The 19,887-nt window shown below is 38.1% G+C and overlaps 2 protein-coding genes across 2 annotated transcripts; one reads left to right on the top strand and one right to left on the bottom strand.

Moving 5' to 3' along the window:
* Nucleotides 1–223: 223 nt before the first annotated feature.
* On the top strand, nt 224–1,762 carry LOC120123945 (polyol transporter 5-like). The gene is made up of 2 exons (XM_039142721.1): nt 224–592; nt 677–1,762. Exons 1-2 carry the CDS (start codon nt 257–259, stop codon nt 1,760–1,762), a joined length of 1,422 nt encoding a protein of 473 aa, XP_038998652.1. The 5' UTR covers nt 224–256.
* Nucleotides 1,763–14,642: 12,880 nt separating this feature from the next.
* Nucleotides 14,643–16,386, bottom strand: LOC120123946 (polyol transporter 5-like; the record flags this gene model as incomplete). The annotated part of the gene is made up of 3 exons (XM_039142722.1): nt 14,643–15,716; nt 15,822–16,168; nt 16,257–16,386. Coding segments are annotated over 3 exons (1,551 nt in total), but the record flags the coding sequence as incomplete, so codon positions are not given.
* Between the last annotated feature and the right edge of the window lie 3,501 nt (nt 16,387–19,887).

Consider the following 19,887-nt stretch of genomic DNA (forward strand, 5'->3'; position numbering starts at 1 on the left):
CCCTGATTTCCTATTAGAAGATTAAGAGTGATTGATGGCGTCCCGATTCGACGGCAAAGCTCCCGCAGATTTTGAGCCTCCAAAGAAACCTAATAGAAACAAGTTCGCCTTTGCTTGTGCCATCCTCGCTTCCTCGGCTTCCATCTTGCTTGGATACGGTGAGTTGGTTTGCCGCCATTAATGTCTGATCTTAAAGATTTTAACATCCTTGTTTGAAAAAAAAATGAATATTTTTGTTTGAATAGATATTGGAGTGATGAGCGGGGCTATAATTTTCATAAAAGACGACCTGAAAATAAGCGACGTTCAAGTCGAAATCCTCGTCGGAATCCTCAACTTGTATTGCCTCCTCGGAGCGTACGCCGCCGGTCGGACCTCCGACTGGATTGGCCGCCGCTATACCATCGTCGTCGCCGCATCCATCCTCTTCGTCGGAGCTTTCCTTTTGGGGTTCGCCACCAACTACTCTTTCCTCATGGTCGGTCGTTTCGTCGCCGGGATCGGTGTCGGCTACGCCATGATGATTGCTCCTGTTTACACCGCCGAGCTCTCCCCCGCCTCCTCTCGTGGCTTCCTCACTTCATTCCCCGAGGTCTCGATTAATCCTTGAAAAGATGAAATCTACTTTTCTTTCAATCATATGTGAAATCTAATGTAATTTTGTTTATCTGTGAAGGTTTTCATTAATATCGGCTTATTGCTGGGATATATTTCGAACTATGCATTTTCGAAGCTCCGGCCCGACCTAGGGTGGAGGGTAATGCTCGGCACCGGCGCTGTCCCATCGGTTTTCTTGGCTATCGGGGGTTTGACGATGCCCGAGTCGCCTCGCTGGCTCATCATGCAAGGTCGACTCGGTGAAGCCAAGAGAGTTCTCGACAAAACATCAGACAGTAAAGAAGAAGCTCAGCTTCGACTCAGCGATATCAAAGAAGCCGCCGGAATCCCACAAGACTGCACCGACGACGTCGTTCAGGTCCAAAAGCAATCCCACGGTGAAGGTGTGTGGAGAGAATTATTTCTCCACACCACGCCGGCGGTCAGACATGTGATGATTTGCGCCATTGGAACCCATTTCTTCCAACAAGCGATAGGCTTAGACTCCGTCATTCTGTACAGTCCGAGGATTTTCGAAAAAGCCGGGATCACTTTTTCAAACCACAAGCTTCTCGCCACCATCGCCGTCGGATTCTGCAAGACGATCTTCATCTTAGTGGCCACGTTTCTACTCGACAGAATCGGACGGCGCCCTTTGCTCTTAAGCAGTATCGCCGGCGTCGCCGTTTCGTTGGCCACACTCGGACTCTCGTTAACCATCATCGACCACTCTAACCATACGGTACCGTGGGCCATCGGACTATGCATAGCCATGGTTTTAACCGCCGTGTCAGTTTTCTCGATCGGGATGGGACCCATTGCGTGGGTGTACAGCACCGAGATCTTCCCGTTGAGGCTTCGCGCTCAGGGAGCGAGCATAGGAGTCGGACTTAACCGGGCGATCAGCGGTGTGATCTCCATGCCTTTCATATCGTTGTACAAGGCGATCACCATCGGCGGAGCCTTTTTCTTGTACGCCGGGATTGCGACGGTGGCGTTTGTCTTTTTCTTCTCTTGCTTTCCGGAGACTCAGGGGAAAACGCTCGAGGAAACGGAAGCGCTTTTCGGTAAATTGATAGGTTGGAGGGAAGAGGCTAAGAAGCTAAAGAGGAAGAGGAAGATGGAACAAGATAACGGTGACATAACTACCGATAGCAGATGTTAGAAACTGTAATGTAGTATAGTTTTGTGTAAGACAATGTTATTTTAATAGAAACAAATGGTTACAAAAGAAATTATTGTTATTTTTAAAATTTTTGAAAATTATAAATATTGTTAAAATTATGAATATTTAATGTTAAATAATTAAAAATTATTTTAAATTAGATATTACGTTATATTTATTTTATATTAATAAAAAAATAATGTTCCTTAAAGAACGTTCCAACTTACACTTTTATCCATATCTGCCCAACCACCAATAACATTAGAGAAAATCGCCTCAGTGACCAAAAAAAAGTTATAATATACGATTTTAACCAACTTTTTTTGGATTTGCCAAAATGACCAACAAAATCGCAACGCGAAATAAAAATCGCAACGCGATCCCCAGAATCGCAAATCAGTTTCCAAAATCGCAACGCGATTCTTGAAAATCGCGATGCGATAGTACAAATTCGCATTGCGATTTTCAATAATCGCAACGCGAATATGAAAATCGCAACGCGAACACATAAATCGCAACGCGTATCCGTAAATCGCAACGTGTATCCGTAAAATCGCAACGCGTATGGGTAAATCGCAATGCGTATCCGTATATCGCAACGCGTATCCGTAAATCGCAACGATAATACATAAAATCGCAACGCGTATCCGTAAATCGCAACGCGATATTTAAAGCGCCATTATAATCGCTACGCGTATTTTATTTTCAAATTACAAAAAGAATATTAAGACAAAATCCCGTAATCGCAACTCATAACCTAAAACCTAAAATCACAACTCAGTCCCATCTCCATCTCTCACTCTCTACGGCGAAGAAATCCGTCCCCATCTCCGAAGATTTCCGTCCCCATCTCCGGCGAAATCCCTCACAACCATTCACGGTCAGAAATCCCTCACAATATTCAGAAATGGAAAATCAACCTCCGAGGGTTAGTTTTTTTAATTATTTTTATTTTGAAATGTTTGCATTATTGTAGGTTTTTCATATTGAAACTGATGATAAGTTTACTGGTCATTTCAATAATAGATTAAGCATTTCACTTAGATTTCATTTCGCGTTAAGATTCTCTCGTTGCGATTTTCATTTCGCGTTGTTATTCTCTCGTTGCGATTTTCAAGTTAGTATTTGTCTTTGTCTTTGTTCTGTCTTTTGGTTGAAGTAATGCAATCCATTCAAGTTTCAATTTGCAGAAGAGCGCAACGAGATAAATGAAAATCGCAACGAGAGAATGACTGTCGCAACGAGAGAATCGCAACGCGAAATGAAAATCGCAACGCGAAACCAAAATCGCATTGCGATTTTCATTTCGCGTTGCGATTCTCTCGTTGCGATTTTCATTTCGCGTTGCGATTCTCTCGTTGCGATTTTCATTTCGCGTTGCGATTCTCTCGTTGCGATTGTCATCTCGCGTTGCGATTCTCTCGTTGCGATTTTCATTTCAACCAAAAGACAAAACAGTGTTGCAAATTTTAGTTTCAGAATAAACTACTACTTTTTATGTTTATTGTTTTTGGTATATCTTCACAGTGTAGTTTTTGGTATATCTAACTTGGTATGTTTATTGTTTTTGTAGAAATTTTTTTCGGCTCAATTGACCTTGAGAAATAAAGTCAGCCTGGCCACTACAATTGCAAAGAAGCTTTCACCTGCTCAAAGACAATTGTTTGAGGAAACCTGCTTCGGGCCATGGCTGAGAGTACAGCATCCGGGTGGAGATGCTAATTTGACCCATTTGTGGCTTCAGACCATGACATCAAATCTACCCGACAGTATACAACGTGGTGAGGAAGAGATATGGTTTCATTTTCCACCAGCGTATACTTGCTTTGGGCGGAAGGAGTTCTGCTTAATCACTGGTCTACGATTCGGACACGATGATGTAGGCCGGTACACTCGTCATATCGCCCGCCCATCATGGTTATCCCGGGTTTTTCCGGATGAGTCAATGGAGAAGCCGAACCTACATGTCGACGACCTGAAGAAATTATTTAATAAGAAAGCTGGTTTCACTCGGATGGAAGACGTCGATGTTGTCCGAGTATGCCTTCTACTACTTGTGTATGCCGGCTTTTTAGGCAGAGAGGCCAGACAACCTATTCATCGGGAGCTAATAATATTGGTAGAGGACCTGAATGCATGGAATCTGTTTCCGTGGGGTTCGTATATATGGAAAGCTACCTGGACTAAGTTGTCGTCTGCCTTTGATGACCGCAAAAGTTTGCGGGGCGATGGGTCTAAATACACTTTGTCAGGCTTTGTTTGGGCCTTTAAGGTAAGAATTTCTATATAATGTTTCTAAAATTATAATTAATTATTTAACAATTACTAATTTTGTTATTATATTGTTTGTAGATTTGGATATTCGAGGCTTTCCCCAGCATGCGTACATATGCAATAAAAACGTCAAATGATATTCCCAGGGCTATTTCCTGGAAGAGGAAAACTCTGTTGGATTGGGAAGACTTAATACCATATGCCACAATAAATAATGTAAGTTAACACAAATACTTTCATATAATATATAAACAAGTTATTAATAGTAGACGTTTAACTTTGTTTGAGTTTATATTTTAGGAGGCCAACATTCCATTACAAGACTGTCACCCACGGAGGAAGAGCTTGCCACTGATTGGTGGCAAGCTAGTCAGAGTTTTTTTGATGGCACGGATGATGAGCAGCATCCACTTCCTCCAATTCGAGAGCCATCACCTCACCTAGAGCCATCACCCGATCGTGACGACTATACACCTCTAGAACGAGAGCCATCACCTATCCCGTCACATCATCGAGCCTCTTCTCCACCATCACCTCATGATAGGCGACCGGCAAAGATGCCACGACTCCTATCTCCCTGTTCTCCACCTCCACCTCAACGGGATGAGTCAAGGGAGTTACGTGATGAGGTCAATGCCTTGCGTGAGGAGATCGGTACTCTACGCGATAACGATGGTGCATGGCGTGTGGAGGTGTCAACTTTACGTGGTGAGGTTGCCGCTCTACGTGAGATGATAGTATCGTTGCAGAATGAGGTTCATACTCTACGCAACGAGGTAAGTTTAAGATTTTCCATATTTAACTTAATGATAAATTTACTCGTAATTTCACTTAGATTAGCCATTTCACTTAGATTGCTTAGTAAATTTATTCGGTTGCTGCCAATTCTGCTAAACTGTGTATTCTTTAACACTGTGAAATAGTATTTGTCTTTGTTTTGTCTTTTGGTTGAAAGTAAATTTGTTCGGTTGCTGCCAATTCTGCTAAACTGTGTATTCTTTAACACTGTGAAATATATTTGTCTTTGTTTTGTCTTTTGGTTGAAAGTAAATTTGTTCGGTTGCTGCCAATTCTGCTAAACTGTGTATTCTTTAACACTGTGAAATATATTTGTCTTTGTTTTGTCTTTTGGTTGAAAGTAAATTTGTTCGGTTGCTGCCAATTCTGCTAAACTGTGTATTCTTTAACACTGTGAATAGTATTTGTCTTTGTTTTGTCTTTTGGTTGAAAGTAAATTTATCCATTCAAGTTTCAATTTGCAGAAGAAGAAATAGTTTACTTTCGCAACACGAAACTTAAAATCGCAACGCGAAACCAAAATCGCAACGACAAGATCGCAACGCGAAACCAAAATCGCATTGCGATTTTCATTTCGCGTTGCGATTCTTTCGTTGCGATTTTGGTTTCGCATTGCGATTCTGTCGTTGCGATTTTCATTTCGCGTTGCGATTTTGGTTTCGCGTTGCGATTTTAAGTTTCGTGTTGCGAAAGTAAACTATTTCTTCTTCTGCAAATTGAAACTTGAATGGATAAATTTACTTCAACCAATAGACAAAACAAATACTAACTTCAGGGTATTAGTTTGAAACATATTTTTCTTTGTTATCTGATGCATTTTGTGAACTATGATAGAATAATGACTTGGGTGAATACAATGCAGTTTGAAACATATTTGTCTTTGTTTTCACTGTTTAAATATCATGTCTGTTTATTTACTGATTTTTGTATTTAATTATTTAGCGGCCCGATAGAGTGGATGCTTTACGTCGGGTTATGCTTGCACGACGGAGTTCACGCATCAGACAGCGTGCACGTGCTATTAAGTCTCCGTACACCCCAATAGTGCGAAGACACCGCAAGAAGAAGCCCGACTCGCCTGTCATCCCTCAAGAGTCCACTCCTATCGTTGAAGAGGCCCCCCATATCATTCCTCGAGAGTCCCCTCCCACCGTTCAAGAGGCCACTGTCATCATTGAAGAGGTCCCTCCCACCATTCAAGAGCCCGATTCACATGGCGTCATATGTAGGCTTCTTGAGAAACCCTCTGTCGTGCCGGACATGATGGATTCAAGTTGGCTCTCGTATGAGTTACCGGCCAGTACCATACCGGTATCTGAAGAGGAGAGGGAACAACTACCGGACACAATTTTGGATAACACCCTTTGGGCTAAGACTGCAGTTGATTTTTATCTACATGAGCGGAGCAAGGGGTGTTTCACTGACATATGCAAGCTCACCGATGATATCTTTTTGTTGCTTGAACGGCCTTGGTGGGGCGTATTATTAGGGGTCGAAGACAATGGCTATTTCGATGGGGGGGTAAGTCTTATATTTTTCTTATATTTCAATTTGATTAATTTTTTTTTTAAATTTATGTAAGTCACTAATATATGTCTTTTTTTGTAAAACAGCATATCGATGCGTGGGTGACACGTCTTCTAATAATAAGAAAACTTAAGAAAAATAAAAATATACGATATACAATAATGCCGACGTCTTTTCACGCCGTTCACTTGAAGAATGCACGAGATGAATCATTTGATTTGGGCAATGGACAAGCTAAACTTTATCCTGCATGGTGGGAGGTCGATAAGGTTAGTATTTATTTTAGATTGAGTTTAAAGGTTTTATGAAATAAGTGCGCAAATGAATGAATTATTACTTATGATTGCAGGTGTTTATCCCTGTTTTGGAACGTAAACATTGGATTCTCGTCGAGCTTCAGCTCCCATCCCTTAAGACAATAGTGTATGACAGCATGATAAATTACATATCATTGGCTGATTTAAGAGATGTTATTAAGGGATGGAGCTCTCATTTGGCTAAATTCTTGGATGCGATCAATTATTGGACTCGTTCTGGAAACAAGAAGCCAAAGAAGCTCAATATTACAGTTATTAGAGACGAGACCGCGCCACAACAAACGAGCGAGCCAGAGGAGATTGTGGTCCTCTCGTATGCTTGGCGTTGGAGCGTTTGACGACGGGAAGCATCAAGTATCTACCTCCCACCGATAGAGATAAAGCTGCAGTAGGCGTGTGGTTTCGGCATTATATGGCTAAATCGATATATACGAGACGCTGCCTACCTGCATCCGCGTTATAAAATGTCCATAAACAATTGGTAAGTTTATATACTTTTGGTTTGAAAATGTTTGGTTAAGTAACTAGAATTCAATAATTTGTAGAAAGTGTTGTCTGAACAAATGTTTGGTTTCTGCAGGTTAATCTCAGAAGTGAACTGCGTGAAAATGATGTCGAGCTGCAAAAGTTGATTCAATAGTTTAATTGATTGTTTTTTGATTGTTTAATTGATTTGTAAAAGTTGATTCAATAGTAGATGATCGGAAATAAGAATTATTGCTTATTTTTTGATTGTTTAATTGATTTGTAAAAGATGATTTGTAAAAGTTGATTTGTGTAATTGATGCGAACATAATTCTTATTTGTGCTTGTTTAATTGATTGAAATGTAATGGTTGATTTTGTTGATTTCAATCTGCATTATGTTGAAGGCAAAAATGACTATCGCAATGCGAAATGAAAATCACAACGAGAGAATCGCAATGCGAAATGAAAATCGCAACGAGAGAATCGCAATGCGTTTATAATTTCGCATTGCGATTATCTCGTTGCGATTTTCATTTCGCATTGCGATTTTCATTTCGCATTGCGATTCTTTCGTTGCGATTTTCATTTCGCATTGCGATTTTCATTTCGCATTGCGATTTCCATTTCGCATTGCGATTTCCATTTCGCATTGCGATTTTCATTTCGCATTGCGATTTTCATTTCGCATTGCGATTCTCTCGTTGCGATTTTCATTTCGCATTGCGATTTTCATTTCGCATTGCGATTCTCTCGTTGCGATTTTCATTTCCGCATTGCGATTTTCATGTTGGGATTTTCATTTCGCATTGCGATTCTCTCGTTGCGATTTTCATTTCCGCATTGCGATTTTCATGTTGCGATTTTCATTTCCGCATTGCGATTTTCATGTTGGGATTTTCATTTCGCGTTGCGATTGTATTTTCCGTGTTGCGATAGTCAAATGCATGCCTAATAGTGATAACAACTGAATAACAAGAGTTGGTTAAGTCAAAATGGTTGGCCTGAGTCATTAATTCAACTGAAAATGTTAAAAGTTCACACATAAAATCCACATAATACAACGTTTGCATTTAAAAATCACCTAAGTTAACAGTCTCAAAAGGTGAAGCCAATCGTGATTGGGATTTTAAAGATGAGTGCCTTTTGCTTGACACCATATGAGCTTTGGATTTTGATGAGGATCCATATTTTGGTAGAGGAAAAGATGATTTTGATGGCACTGGTGATCCACATGTCAACCTTGTATGACCACTTTCCTTGCACCGACTACATGTCGATCTCTTCTTCTCTTCACCCTTAGACGGTATACGATCGTGACTTTTTGGTCGGCCAGGTAGCCTTCTGTCCATGGCTGGTGGCAAAACTGTTTGTAAGTCATCTGGTATGTCCCACTCAGAAGGATGTGGAATAGGGTAGACAATCTCGGCATAAGTCTGTCGATAAACTTCTGTAGTGTAGCAATCCATAGCGTATGCGCTTGAATCATCTTGGTTTAAATGAAGAGCAACTTTTATAACATGGCCACACGGATAACCAGATGTTTGCCATTTCATACAACTACACGTCTTTGCATTTAGATCGACTAGCCCATTTAAGTTATTATCCAGTACTTGAAACAAAGTGTTTGAACATGGTTCAACTCTCCATGACGTTGACTTCACAACACGTTTCGTTATCTTTTTTTCAGTCCATGGTGTAACACGATGTTCCAATGTTCCTGTAATTTAAATAAACAATACTTAGTAAAATATATAAATATGATAAGTTACGAATTCAAAGAAATAATACCTGCATGGTTTCTTTTCTTGTAGTACCACTGTTGAATAGAGGCTCGAAAAAACTCCATTAACATAGTAATGGGTAATTTCCGGGAATGACGACTTAGAGCGTTGATTGATTCTGCACTATTAGACGTCATGAAACCATATCTTGCTCCAAGTTGATGTACTCTTGACCATCTTTCAAACCCGACATCTTCTAGTGTTTGAGCACACTGAGGCAAAACACGTCTTAAACAATTTATATGCTTATTGAAATCCACTTCCCGATAAGCTTTTACAGCCTTCCAGTATGTCCATTTGTGCTTTTTTATACCAGCAGACCTTGATTTTAGATTTCTATACAAATGAACACCACAAAGTCCATGAAAAGCATCTGGGAAACACCTTCTAACAGCGTTGTCAATTGAGTTTGCCCTATCGGATATGATTGTCAGATTGCTAATAGGACCTATGCAATCCCTAAGATGCCCCATAAACCATGTCCATGAATCAGAGGTTTCAGATTTGCCAACCCCGTAAGCTATTGGCAATATCCCATTGTTAGCATCCATGGCTACTGCTAATAAGTTTACTCCAGGTATCGACCTTTCAAATGTGCTCCGTCAACTATAATAACTGGGCGCATGCAAGTAATAAACGAACGAATCTACAAAATAATATACACAAGAAATATAATCATTTAAATGTGAAATGCATGTAACTAACAAAAATGAGTCAACAAAATTATATGATTTACTAACCGTAGCACCAATGGCGATAAACAGCAACTCAAAGCGTCCATCTCTATCTGTTTTGATATGAGTTACCGACCCAGGATTTTTCAGCTTTAAATTGTGACAATAAGCCGGCAGTTGGGCAAACGATGCTTCTGGCGACCCCCTCAACAATTCCAAGGCATAACATTTGGCTCTCCAAGCTTGAGAATATGATATACTAATCTTGAACCGAGCATTCATGTCAGTCATAATTTCATGTCCCCGATATACCCTGCCATTCAAAAACATTAACTCAGCCAGAAAACCACCCAACACCTTTTTGTTTGCCTGTCTATGGTGAGGAAAAACTTGGGTTCTTGAACATGTATGTTTATCAATAAAAGTCCTAACTTGAAACATTTTGCAATCTTTTATTCTCTTTGCAATCATACGCCACGTACAGTTTTTGTCAATCATACACCTTGTTTCGAAACGATCTTTGCTTGATTTGTTAACTTTTAGTTGATAGCCATCTTCCACACATTTTGTATACAAAGCTATCTTCAAGTCTTCCTTTGTATCAAAACAATCATCTTTCTTGACACGAATAACTTTTGTGTAACAATCAACTGCTTTCTTTGCCAACTCTTCTTCCGGTAACTGAAGTAATTCTGGCATATTCCAGTTATACTCCCGTGGCATTTTCTTTTCTTCGGGGACTTTTTCTTCTTCTTTTTCTTCTTCAGGATTATATGAATTACAGAATGGATGTTCAACATGTTCATTCACAGTCGTAACTTCCTCCTCATTATCATCAACAATATCTTCCTCGGCAACGGGTTTTCATCATCAAAATTCGGGTATTGACCAATATTAAAATCATTACACACATGGTCTGTTTCTTCTTCTGAAACATCATCAAAATCCGTGTATTGACCAATATCAAAGTCCGGATATTGACCAAGACCAAATTTCGAATACTGACTAGTACTTACAATTTTTCTGTTGGCTCATCATCGTCTAACTGGTCAATACGAAAACCGGAATTTGGTGCTGAAAGTTGATTGGGATTTGGATTAGAGAAAGGTTGTGGGTTTTGAGAAAAACTTAGTTGATTACTACCCGCTACTGACCCAACAATACTACTTCTAGGTTCAACAACATACAATGTAACATCATCTTGTGAAACACTAATGTAAGCAATGAATCGTTCAACATCTTCATTGTCGGTTAACAAATAAACTTTACCATTTCTCTGATAAGATAGCCTAAATCCACTTAGGGGCTCTAAATTCAATTTATTTGAAACACGTAGCATTAGAGTTTCATAAGTTAACTTTTGTAAAGACAATTTTAGTTGAAGATTCATGGGTAAAGGCATATATTGTAAAACACCATGAACATTATCCCATGACCCTCCAAAACACAAATCTATCCAAACATGATCAGATGATTTCATGGTTGTAAATTAATTTACTAAACAGACGAGCTGCGAAACTAAAACCTGTTGCCGGATTGGGAAGGATGTCGTTGGATATAGGAACGGATGTCGCCGGAGAGAGTGATAGATGGAGATGGAATGAGTTGCGATTTAGGGATTTAGTTTATGATTTCAGTGTTATATACCCAAAATTTCAGTGTTGTGATTTACAGATTCTCGTTGCGATTTACGGATTATCGTTGCGATTTACAGATTCTCGTTGCGATTTACGGATTATCGTTGCGATTTACGGATACGCGTTGCGATTTACGGATTATCGTTGCGATTTACGGATACGCGTTGCGATTTACGGATACGCATTGCGATTTACGGATACGCGTTGCGATTTACGGATACACGTTGCGATTTACGGATACGCGTTGCGATTTTATGTATTATCGTTGCGATTTACGGATACGCGTTGCGATATACGGATACGCATTGCGATTTACCCATACGCGTTGCGATTTTACGGATACACGTTGCGATTTACGGATACGCGTTGCGATTTATGTGTTCGCGTTGCGATTTTCATATTCGCGTTGCGATTATTGAAAATCGCAATGCGAATTTGTACTATCGCATCGCGATTTTCAAGAATCGCGTTGCGATTTTGGAAATTGATTTGCGATTCTGGGGATCGCGTTGCGATTTTTATTTCGCGTTGCGATTTTGTTGGTCATTTTGGCAAATCCAAAAAAAGTTGGTTAAAATCGTATATTATAACTTTTTTTTGGTCACTGAGGCGATTTTCTCAATAACATTATCATACAAAGAAAACAAGCGTGCATACAACTATATTTTGTAACGGTAGATTTAGAATTTTTTTTAATGATAGGTATATATATATTAATAATTTAAATTTTTAATATGATAAAATTTTAGGATGGATATATGTCTGCCCTAAGATTAATGTACATCTGCCATTGATATTTTGTATATTTTCGGTCAATCATTTAATTTATCAAATCATCGAGAGAATGATGAATAAAAAATGTAAAATAAAATATATATATATTCACACAAAAATTTCTTTCTAAAAATATAAAATAAATTCATTATATCATTAATAAAATATAAGATAAATCGTAAAAATTACTATATACTATGATGTATAAAATTTTATTACAAACTTAAAAATCATAAATACATACATAAACCAAGTGACTTCTGTGGTAAAGGAGTTGTTGTTGTTCTTTGAAGACCCGAGTTTGAGCACCATAAAAACTAGGAGTGTAAGAGTTCATTATCAAAAAAATTAAGAGTTATCATTAAATAGATAATTTCTTGTATTTATCTCCATTTAATAAAAAAACATAGTTACATAATTGTAATTGTAATAATGTTAAACCTTAAACAATAATATGTATAATACTATAAATTATTTTTATTAAACCAAATAAAATTCAGATAATAATTTTTAATAATTATAGATTTTATTATTCAAATTATGATTATAACTCCAACCATATATTATAGTTTTTCTAATAAATATTAAATGATTGACTATTATTTTGAGAAATACTCTTAGGGTGCGTTTGGTTCACGGAATGTAAGATTAGCAGTGAGAATGTAAGATTACCAGGGAATAGGATTAATGTATATGTTTTATTTTGTGTTTGGTTGGCTTAGCAAGAATGTAAGATTACCGTGTTTGGTTAAAGAAATAAAAGATTATTGGAATGTATATTTGACCAAATTGTCCTTATTATATATTTGTATAATATTACAAGTTGGAAAATATTTATATATTTTCTTTAAAAAAAAATTAAATTCATAATATTTATATATTTTTTACAAAAATAAAAATAAAAAAAGTTTAATGAAAGGGTAAAATTTTATTTTAACCCTTGAACTTCATATAAAATTTTAATTATAGATTTTTTTTTGTAAATCTAAAATAATTTAAGGATAAATTTGTAATTTAACATTCGTAGAATTTTTATTATTCAATGACAGAATAATGATATTTTTGGAAAAAAATAAAAATTTAAGGGCATTTTAGTCCAAAACGCTGGTAATCCAACAATACATAAGGAAAGGGAGGTAATGACATTCCCGATAATATACCCCAAAAAATCTACTATTGATAATCTTACATTACTGGGAATAGGATTCCCGGGCTAACCAAACGGGGGAATGTGGATTCTATTCCCATGAGAATCCTACATTCCCCAATTCAAACACCGCATGCTGAAATTAAATGTCATCTTATATTTCACATATATAACTCACAAGTTAATTCAAGTGGTGAATACTTTAATATAATTTAAGTAAGAATTTAAGTTTAAATATTTGTGTATATATAAATTCTTATTGAAAGGCTCATTCATTAAAATCAGTTGTGCGATACGATCGATCTAATTAATCAGTGCGAAACCTTAAAATCAAGATAACAATAAAAAATATTGATAGATTATAAATAAAAAAAAGATATGATAAATTACACGTTTAGTATCTCAACTATCATTTTTATTTTGTATTGGTCACCTAATTATTTTTTTTTCAAAATCATATTTAAATTTACGTTTTAATTTCATTTTGCCATCCACGAACAAAAAATTAACAAAATTATTGATGTTATATTTTAAAAAAAGTATGATATGACATTATCTTATGGTAACAGATCAACGTCATCATTAATTTTTTAACGGTGATTAATTGAAATAAAACCAAAATGTAGTATGATTTTAAAACAAAAAAAAAATTGAACAATTAAAATAGAATGAAAATGATAGTTGAGGTACTCTACGAGTTGTTTATTAAAAAATTCATAATTATAAAACTCAAAATTGACAGGTGTAAGGTTAAAGGGATAAGAAATCTTAGACCATGCATGAGATCATATTGCATGGAGATGGGACAATCAACCCAATTGAGGCAGCATGTGTTATTCTGTCTCTTCTCTATTTTGAAGCACAACATGAATGTGTGTGGCTATGTTTTTTTTTTTCAATCAAAAAGCTCTTCCAACAACGTTTAATGGCTATGGTTCTTATGTTTACTACACGCCACGGCATGTAAAATTCAACGGCAAAGACTCTTCTTCTTGGACTTGGGAGAGTGTTGCATGTAATAACAACAATATAATGTCCAAATTTAATGTAGACCTCCGCTGTTTTTTTTAATGGCTTCAAATTGTAGTTGTGATCATTTTGGTCTTTTTCCTAACCAAATTGCAAACTTGGATAGATTCATCGTCATAGAATCAATTTATCGAGTTTCATTAACTACAACAGAGTGATTGAGTATTTATTTTCAAATACTCAAAGATATTTAAAACAAATACTACTATATAATCATCCCTCAATACATACTAACTCTGCCCATATAAATTTTTAGTCGAGTTATAAATGTCTTTTTTTAATTTTTAATTAAATGTATAGATATATTTTATTTTAAAATAAAAAATCAAAATTACAAAACTCTAATTACCCCAAACCTTTTGTACAATGAACTTTTATGACCATATTTGAGACTTTCGTTACATTGTATTCATTTAATGCAAGATATATCAGTAAATGGAAGTATTAGGGTTTTACTAATGGAATGTGACCGTTAGTGGTTCCACCAGTACTGTTGACTTCATCTTCCTAGTTACCTCCCTCCAACCTACCAGTTTACCGAAAAGCTTTTTGGTTTCCTCCAACGTTTTTCCTCTTGTCTCCGGCATACACAAGTAGAAAAACACCCATCCGACGGAGGCGATGCTGGCGAACAAGCAGAAAGCACCGCCGATGGTTATGGCTTCGTATAACGAAATAAAAGTCATCGATATGACTGAGTCGCTCGTCACCCTGTTCACCGCCACTCCCATGCTCACGCCCTGCGCGCGCAGCCTCAGCGGGAAGATATCCGACATGTAAACTCCGGTGATGGGACCCATTCCGATGGAGAAGAATGCCACGTAAGCTAAAACCATGGTTATGCGCAAAGCGATTGCCCATGTGAGTTTTGAATCTGAATGGTTGATGATCGTTAGGGAAAACCCGAGCGTCGTAAGCGACGCCACCATGCCTCCGATGCTGAACAGGAGCAAAGATCGACGTCCGACTTTGTCGAGCAAAAACGTGGCTACCAAGATGAAGACTGTCTTGCAAAATCCGACGGCTACCGTCATGAGTAGCTTCTCGTTCGACGATGTGATCCCCGCTTTTTCGAAAATCCTTGGACTGTACAAAACGACGGCGTCGACTCCGGAGGCTTGTTGGAAGAAATGAATCCCGACTGCGCAAATCAAGACATGCTTAACGGCGGGCGTGGGATGTAAAAATAATTCTCTCCACACCCCTTTTCCATGAGCTTTCTTCGGGACGACGTCGTCGTCGCCGACGTAATCTTGGGTGATTCCGGCAGCTTCTTTGATGTCGTTTAGTCGAAGCTGAGCTTCCTCTTTCGTGTCCAGAGTTTTCTCAAGCATAATCTTGGCTTCACTGAGTCGACCTTGCACGACCAACCAACGCGGCGACTCCGGCATCGCCAAGACTGCAAAAACTAAGAAAACGGAAGGGATGGCTCCGATGCCGAGCATCAACCGCCATCCTATGCTTAACGGCAGCTTCGAAAATGCATAGTTCGGAACATATCCGAATAGTATCCCAACATTGATACACACCTACATACATGTATACGTAAAAAGATGTTAGACGTACAAGAAAATCTCAATTACCATCTTTATGGTATATAAGTCGAATACGATATGATTTATTGATTAAATTACCTCAGGGAACGAGGTGAGAAAACCACGAGATGAAGCAGGGGAGATTTCAGCATTATAAAGAATAGCACTCATAATGGCAAAGCCGACGCCGATACCGGCGATGAAACATCCGACCATAAGGAAAGTGTAGTTGACGGAGAAGCCCATGAAGAGAGATCCGACAAAGATAATGGCATTAGCCAACACCTTGGTATTTCGGCGACTAATCCAGTCTGCAACTTTTCCGGCAACGATCGAGCCAACTAGGCAGTTCAAGTTGAGTACACCGACGATGATTTCGATCTGAACGTCGCTGATTCTCAAATCTTCTCTAATGAACATTATAGCTCCACTCATCCCTCCTACGTTTATTTTCATGCAAAGAAACATATACATATTTAGACTAAAATCGTCGCCAAAACGTTCCCAAGCTCATGAATGAAACTCTTTTCTTACCATAACCGAGTAACATGGAAGTTAAGGAAGCAAGCATAGCACAAGCCAAGGCGAACTTATTCTTCTTCGGTTTCGTGGAGACCTCGAGAGCTACCGGAGTTTCCGGTGATTGGCTCGGAACGGAGCCATTTTAAGGTCTGAAACCAGCCGTACTTGCAGTTCTATGGAATCTCTCTAAGGTTTAAGATTCTTCATAGTTTGGCTTAAATAAGAAAGGTTTACATCAATTGTGGGACAATTTGACATCAGCCGATGAGTCATGCGTGAGCTATTACAACTATCGTTGTCCTGTGGTCCAAGGATAACATTTTTTACGCCTCTCGATATGATTGAACATCTATTACACGCATTTTACTTGGGATCTTTTAGATAATAAAATGCAATAATCTTTTAACATTACAAATAAAAATTTCAATAATGAATTTGTATACATGAATACATATTGTTAGCATATCGATTTCACTCGTCCACTTTATATTTCTACAGAATTTCGGCCCAACAAATAGAGAAAAGCCCAAGAGCAGATATTCCCGAACAGTTTATTACCATATTAATTAGAGAAAATAATCTCAGTGACCAAAAATCTCATATAATATACGATTTTAACCAACTTTTTCCGGATTTGCCAAAATGACCAACAAAATCGCAATGCGATCGCTAATTCGTAACGCGATCTCCATTATCACAAATCAGTTTCCAGATTCGCAACGCGATTATGACTATCGCAATGCGATTTTCCAATTTCGCGTTGCGATTTTCCCAATTCGCAATGCGAATAAGTAAATCGCAATGCGAATTTGGAAAATCGCAATGCGAATTTGGAAAATCGCAATGCGATACTGACTATCGCAATGCGAATTTGGAAAATCGCAACTCGGTACTGACTATCGCAACGCGATAATACAAAATCGCAACGCGATACTGACTTTCGCAACTCGATACTTAATTTCGCAACTCAATACTGCCTTTCGCAACGAGATAATACATAATCGCAATGCGATTTTCAAAGCGCCATTAGTATCGCAAAGCGTATTTTATTTTCAAATTCCAAACACGAATATTAATATATTGGAACACTGAACCGTCCACAGTATATCCCGTAATCGCAACTCATAACCTAAAACCTAAAATCACAACTCAGTCCCATCTCCATCTCTCACTCTCTCAGCCATCTTCGACGAAATCCGTCCCCATCTCCGGCGAAATCCGTCTATCTCCATCTCTCAAAGCCACCCTCACAATCAGAAATGGAAAATCAACCAAATCAACCACCGATGGTTAGTTTTTTTAATTATTTTCTTTTTTGAAATTTTTGCATTATTATTAGGTTTTTCATATTGAAATTGATGATAAGTTTACTGGTAATTTCAATAATAGATTAACCATTTCACTTAGATTGCTTATTAAATCAACCGAGAATCGCAACGCGAAATGAAAATCGCAACGACAAAATCGCAACGCAATTTTATTCTCTCGTTGCGATAGTCAAATTCGCGTTGCGATTTTCATTTTCGTGTTGCGATTTTCATTTTCAGAAACTATTATTCTTCTGTAAATTGAAACTTGAATGAATTGCATTACTTCAACAAAAAAACAAAGACAAATAAGAAATTCACAGTGTTACAAATTTAAGTTTGAAGAATAAACTACTACTCTTTTATGTTTATTATTGTTTTTGGTATATCTTCACAGTGTAGTTTTTTGTATATCTAACTTAGTATGTTTATTGTTTTTGTAGAACTTTTATTCGGCTCAATTGACCTTAAGAAATAAAGTCAGCCTGGCCAAAACAATTGCGTCGAAGCTTTCACCTGCACAAAGAAAAATGTTTGAGGATACTTGCTTCGGGCCATGACTGAAAGTACAACATCCCGGTGGAGATGCGATGTTGACACACCTGTTTCTTCAAACCATGACTAGGGATCTACCAGATACTATACAACGTCGTGATGAAGAGATATGGTTTGATTTTCCACCGGCGTATACGTGTTTTGGGCGAGAGGAGTTTTGCTTAATCACCGGTCTACGCTTCGGACACGATGATGTAGGTCGGTACACTAGACACATTACCCGCCCATCATGGTTATCCCGGGTTTTTCCTGAGCTGGAGAGGCCGAATCTACACGTGGAAGACCTGACGATATTATTGAATAAGAAAGATGGTTTTACTCGGATGGATGACGTCGATGTTGTCCGAGTATTCCTTCTAATACTTTTGCATGCCGGCTTTTTAGGCAGAGAGGCCAGACAACCTATTCCGAATGATCTAATCAAATTGGTAGAAGACCTAAATGCGTGGAACCTGTTTCCATGGGGATCGTATTTATGGAAAGCTACATGGAATAAGTTATCGTCTGCCTTGGATGATCGAAAAAGTTTGCATGGCGATGGTTCCAAATACACTTTGACATGCTTTATTTGGGCCTTTAAGGTAAGAATTTTTATATAATGTTTTCAAAATTATAAGTAATTATTTAACAATTACTAATGTTTGTTATTATATTGTTTGTAGATTTGGATATTTGAGGCCTTTCCCGCCATGAAGACATATGCAATAAAAACTTCAAATGATATTCCCAGGGCTATTTCCTGGAAGAGGAAACGGACCTTGCAATGGGAAGATTTACTACGGTATACGACAATAAATAATGTAAGTTAACATAAATACTACCATATGTTTATAAACAAGTTATTACTAGTACACATTTAACTTTGTTTGAGCTTTTATATTGTTAGGAGGCCAACACTCCATTACAGAGGCTGACACCCACGGAAGCTGAGCTTGCCACTGATTGGTGGCAAGCTAGTAAGCGTTTTTTTGATGGCACGGATGATGAGCAGCCTCCACTTCGGGAGCCATCACCTCACCCAGAGCTATCACCTCACCCAGAGCCATCACCTGATCGACCCGACTATACACCTCCACAACGACAGCCATCACCTATTCTATCACATCATCGAGCCTCTTCTCCACTATCACCGCAAGATAGGCGACCGGCAAAGATGCCACGACGTTTATCTCCCTGTTCTCCACCTCCACCTCCACGAGATGAGTTAGGAGAGTTACGTGATGAGGTCAATGCCTTGCGTGAGGAGGTCGGTACTTTACGCAAAGACGATGATGCATGGCGTGTTGAGGTGTCTACTTTACGCGGTGTGGTAGCCGCTCTACGTGAGATGGTAGCATCGTTGCAGAATGAGGTTCATACTCTATGCAACGAGGTAAGTTTAAGATTTTTCATATTTAACTTGATGATAAATTTACTCGTAATTTCACTTAGATTAACCATTTCACTTAGATTGCTTAATAAATTCATTCGGTTGCTGCCAATACTGCTATATTGTTTTTGTTAGTATTTGTTTTTGATTTTGATTTTGTTTTTGTCTTTTGGTTGAAGTAATGCAATCCATTCAAGTTTCAATTTGCAGAAGAAGAATAGTTTACTTTCGCAACACGAAAATGACTATCGCAACGCGGAAATGGCTATCGCAATGCGAAATGAAAATCGCAACGACAAAATCGCAACGCGAAATGAAAATCGTAATGCGATTTGTGTTTCGCGTTGCGATTTTGTCGTTGCGATTTTCATTTCGCATTGCGATAGCCATTTCCGCTTTGCGATAGTCATTT

This window comes from Hibiscus syriacus, unplaced genomic scaffold (assembly GCF_006381635.1).
Source record: "Hibiscus syriacus cultivar Baekdansim isolate YM2019G1 unplaced genomic scaffold, ASM638163v2 tig00110406_pilon, whole genome shotgun sequence".
In the NCBI taxonomy this organism is placed as follows: Eukaryota; Viridiplantae; Streptophyta; class Magnoliopsida; order Malvales; family Malvaceae; genus Hibiscus; species Hibiscus syriacus.

What these genes read in the sequence shown, in the direction of transcription:
- LOC120123945 (XM_039142721.1), top strand. Translation starts at nt 257, where the DNA reads ATGAGCGGGGCTATAATTTTCATAAAAGACGACCTGAAAATAAGCGAC. An exon ending in TCCTCACTTCATTCCCCGAG is followed by an intron (nt 593 to 676) that starts GTCTCGATTAAT and finishes TTATCTGTGAAG; the next exon opens with GTTTTCATTAATATCGGCTT.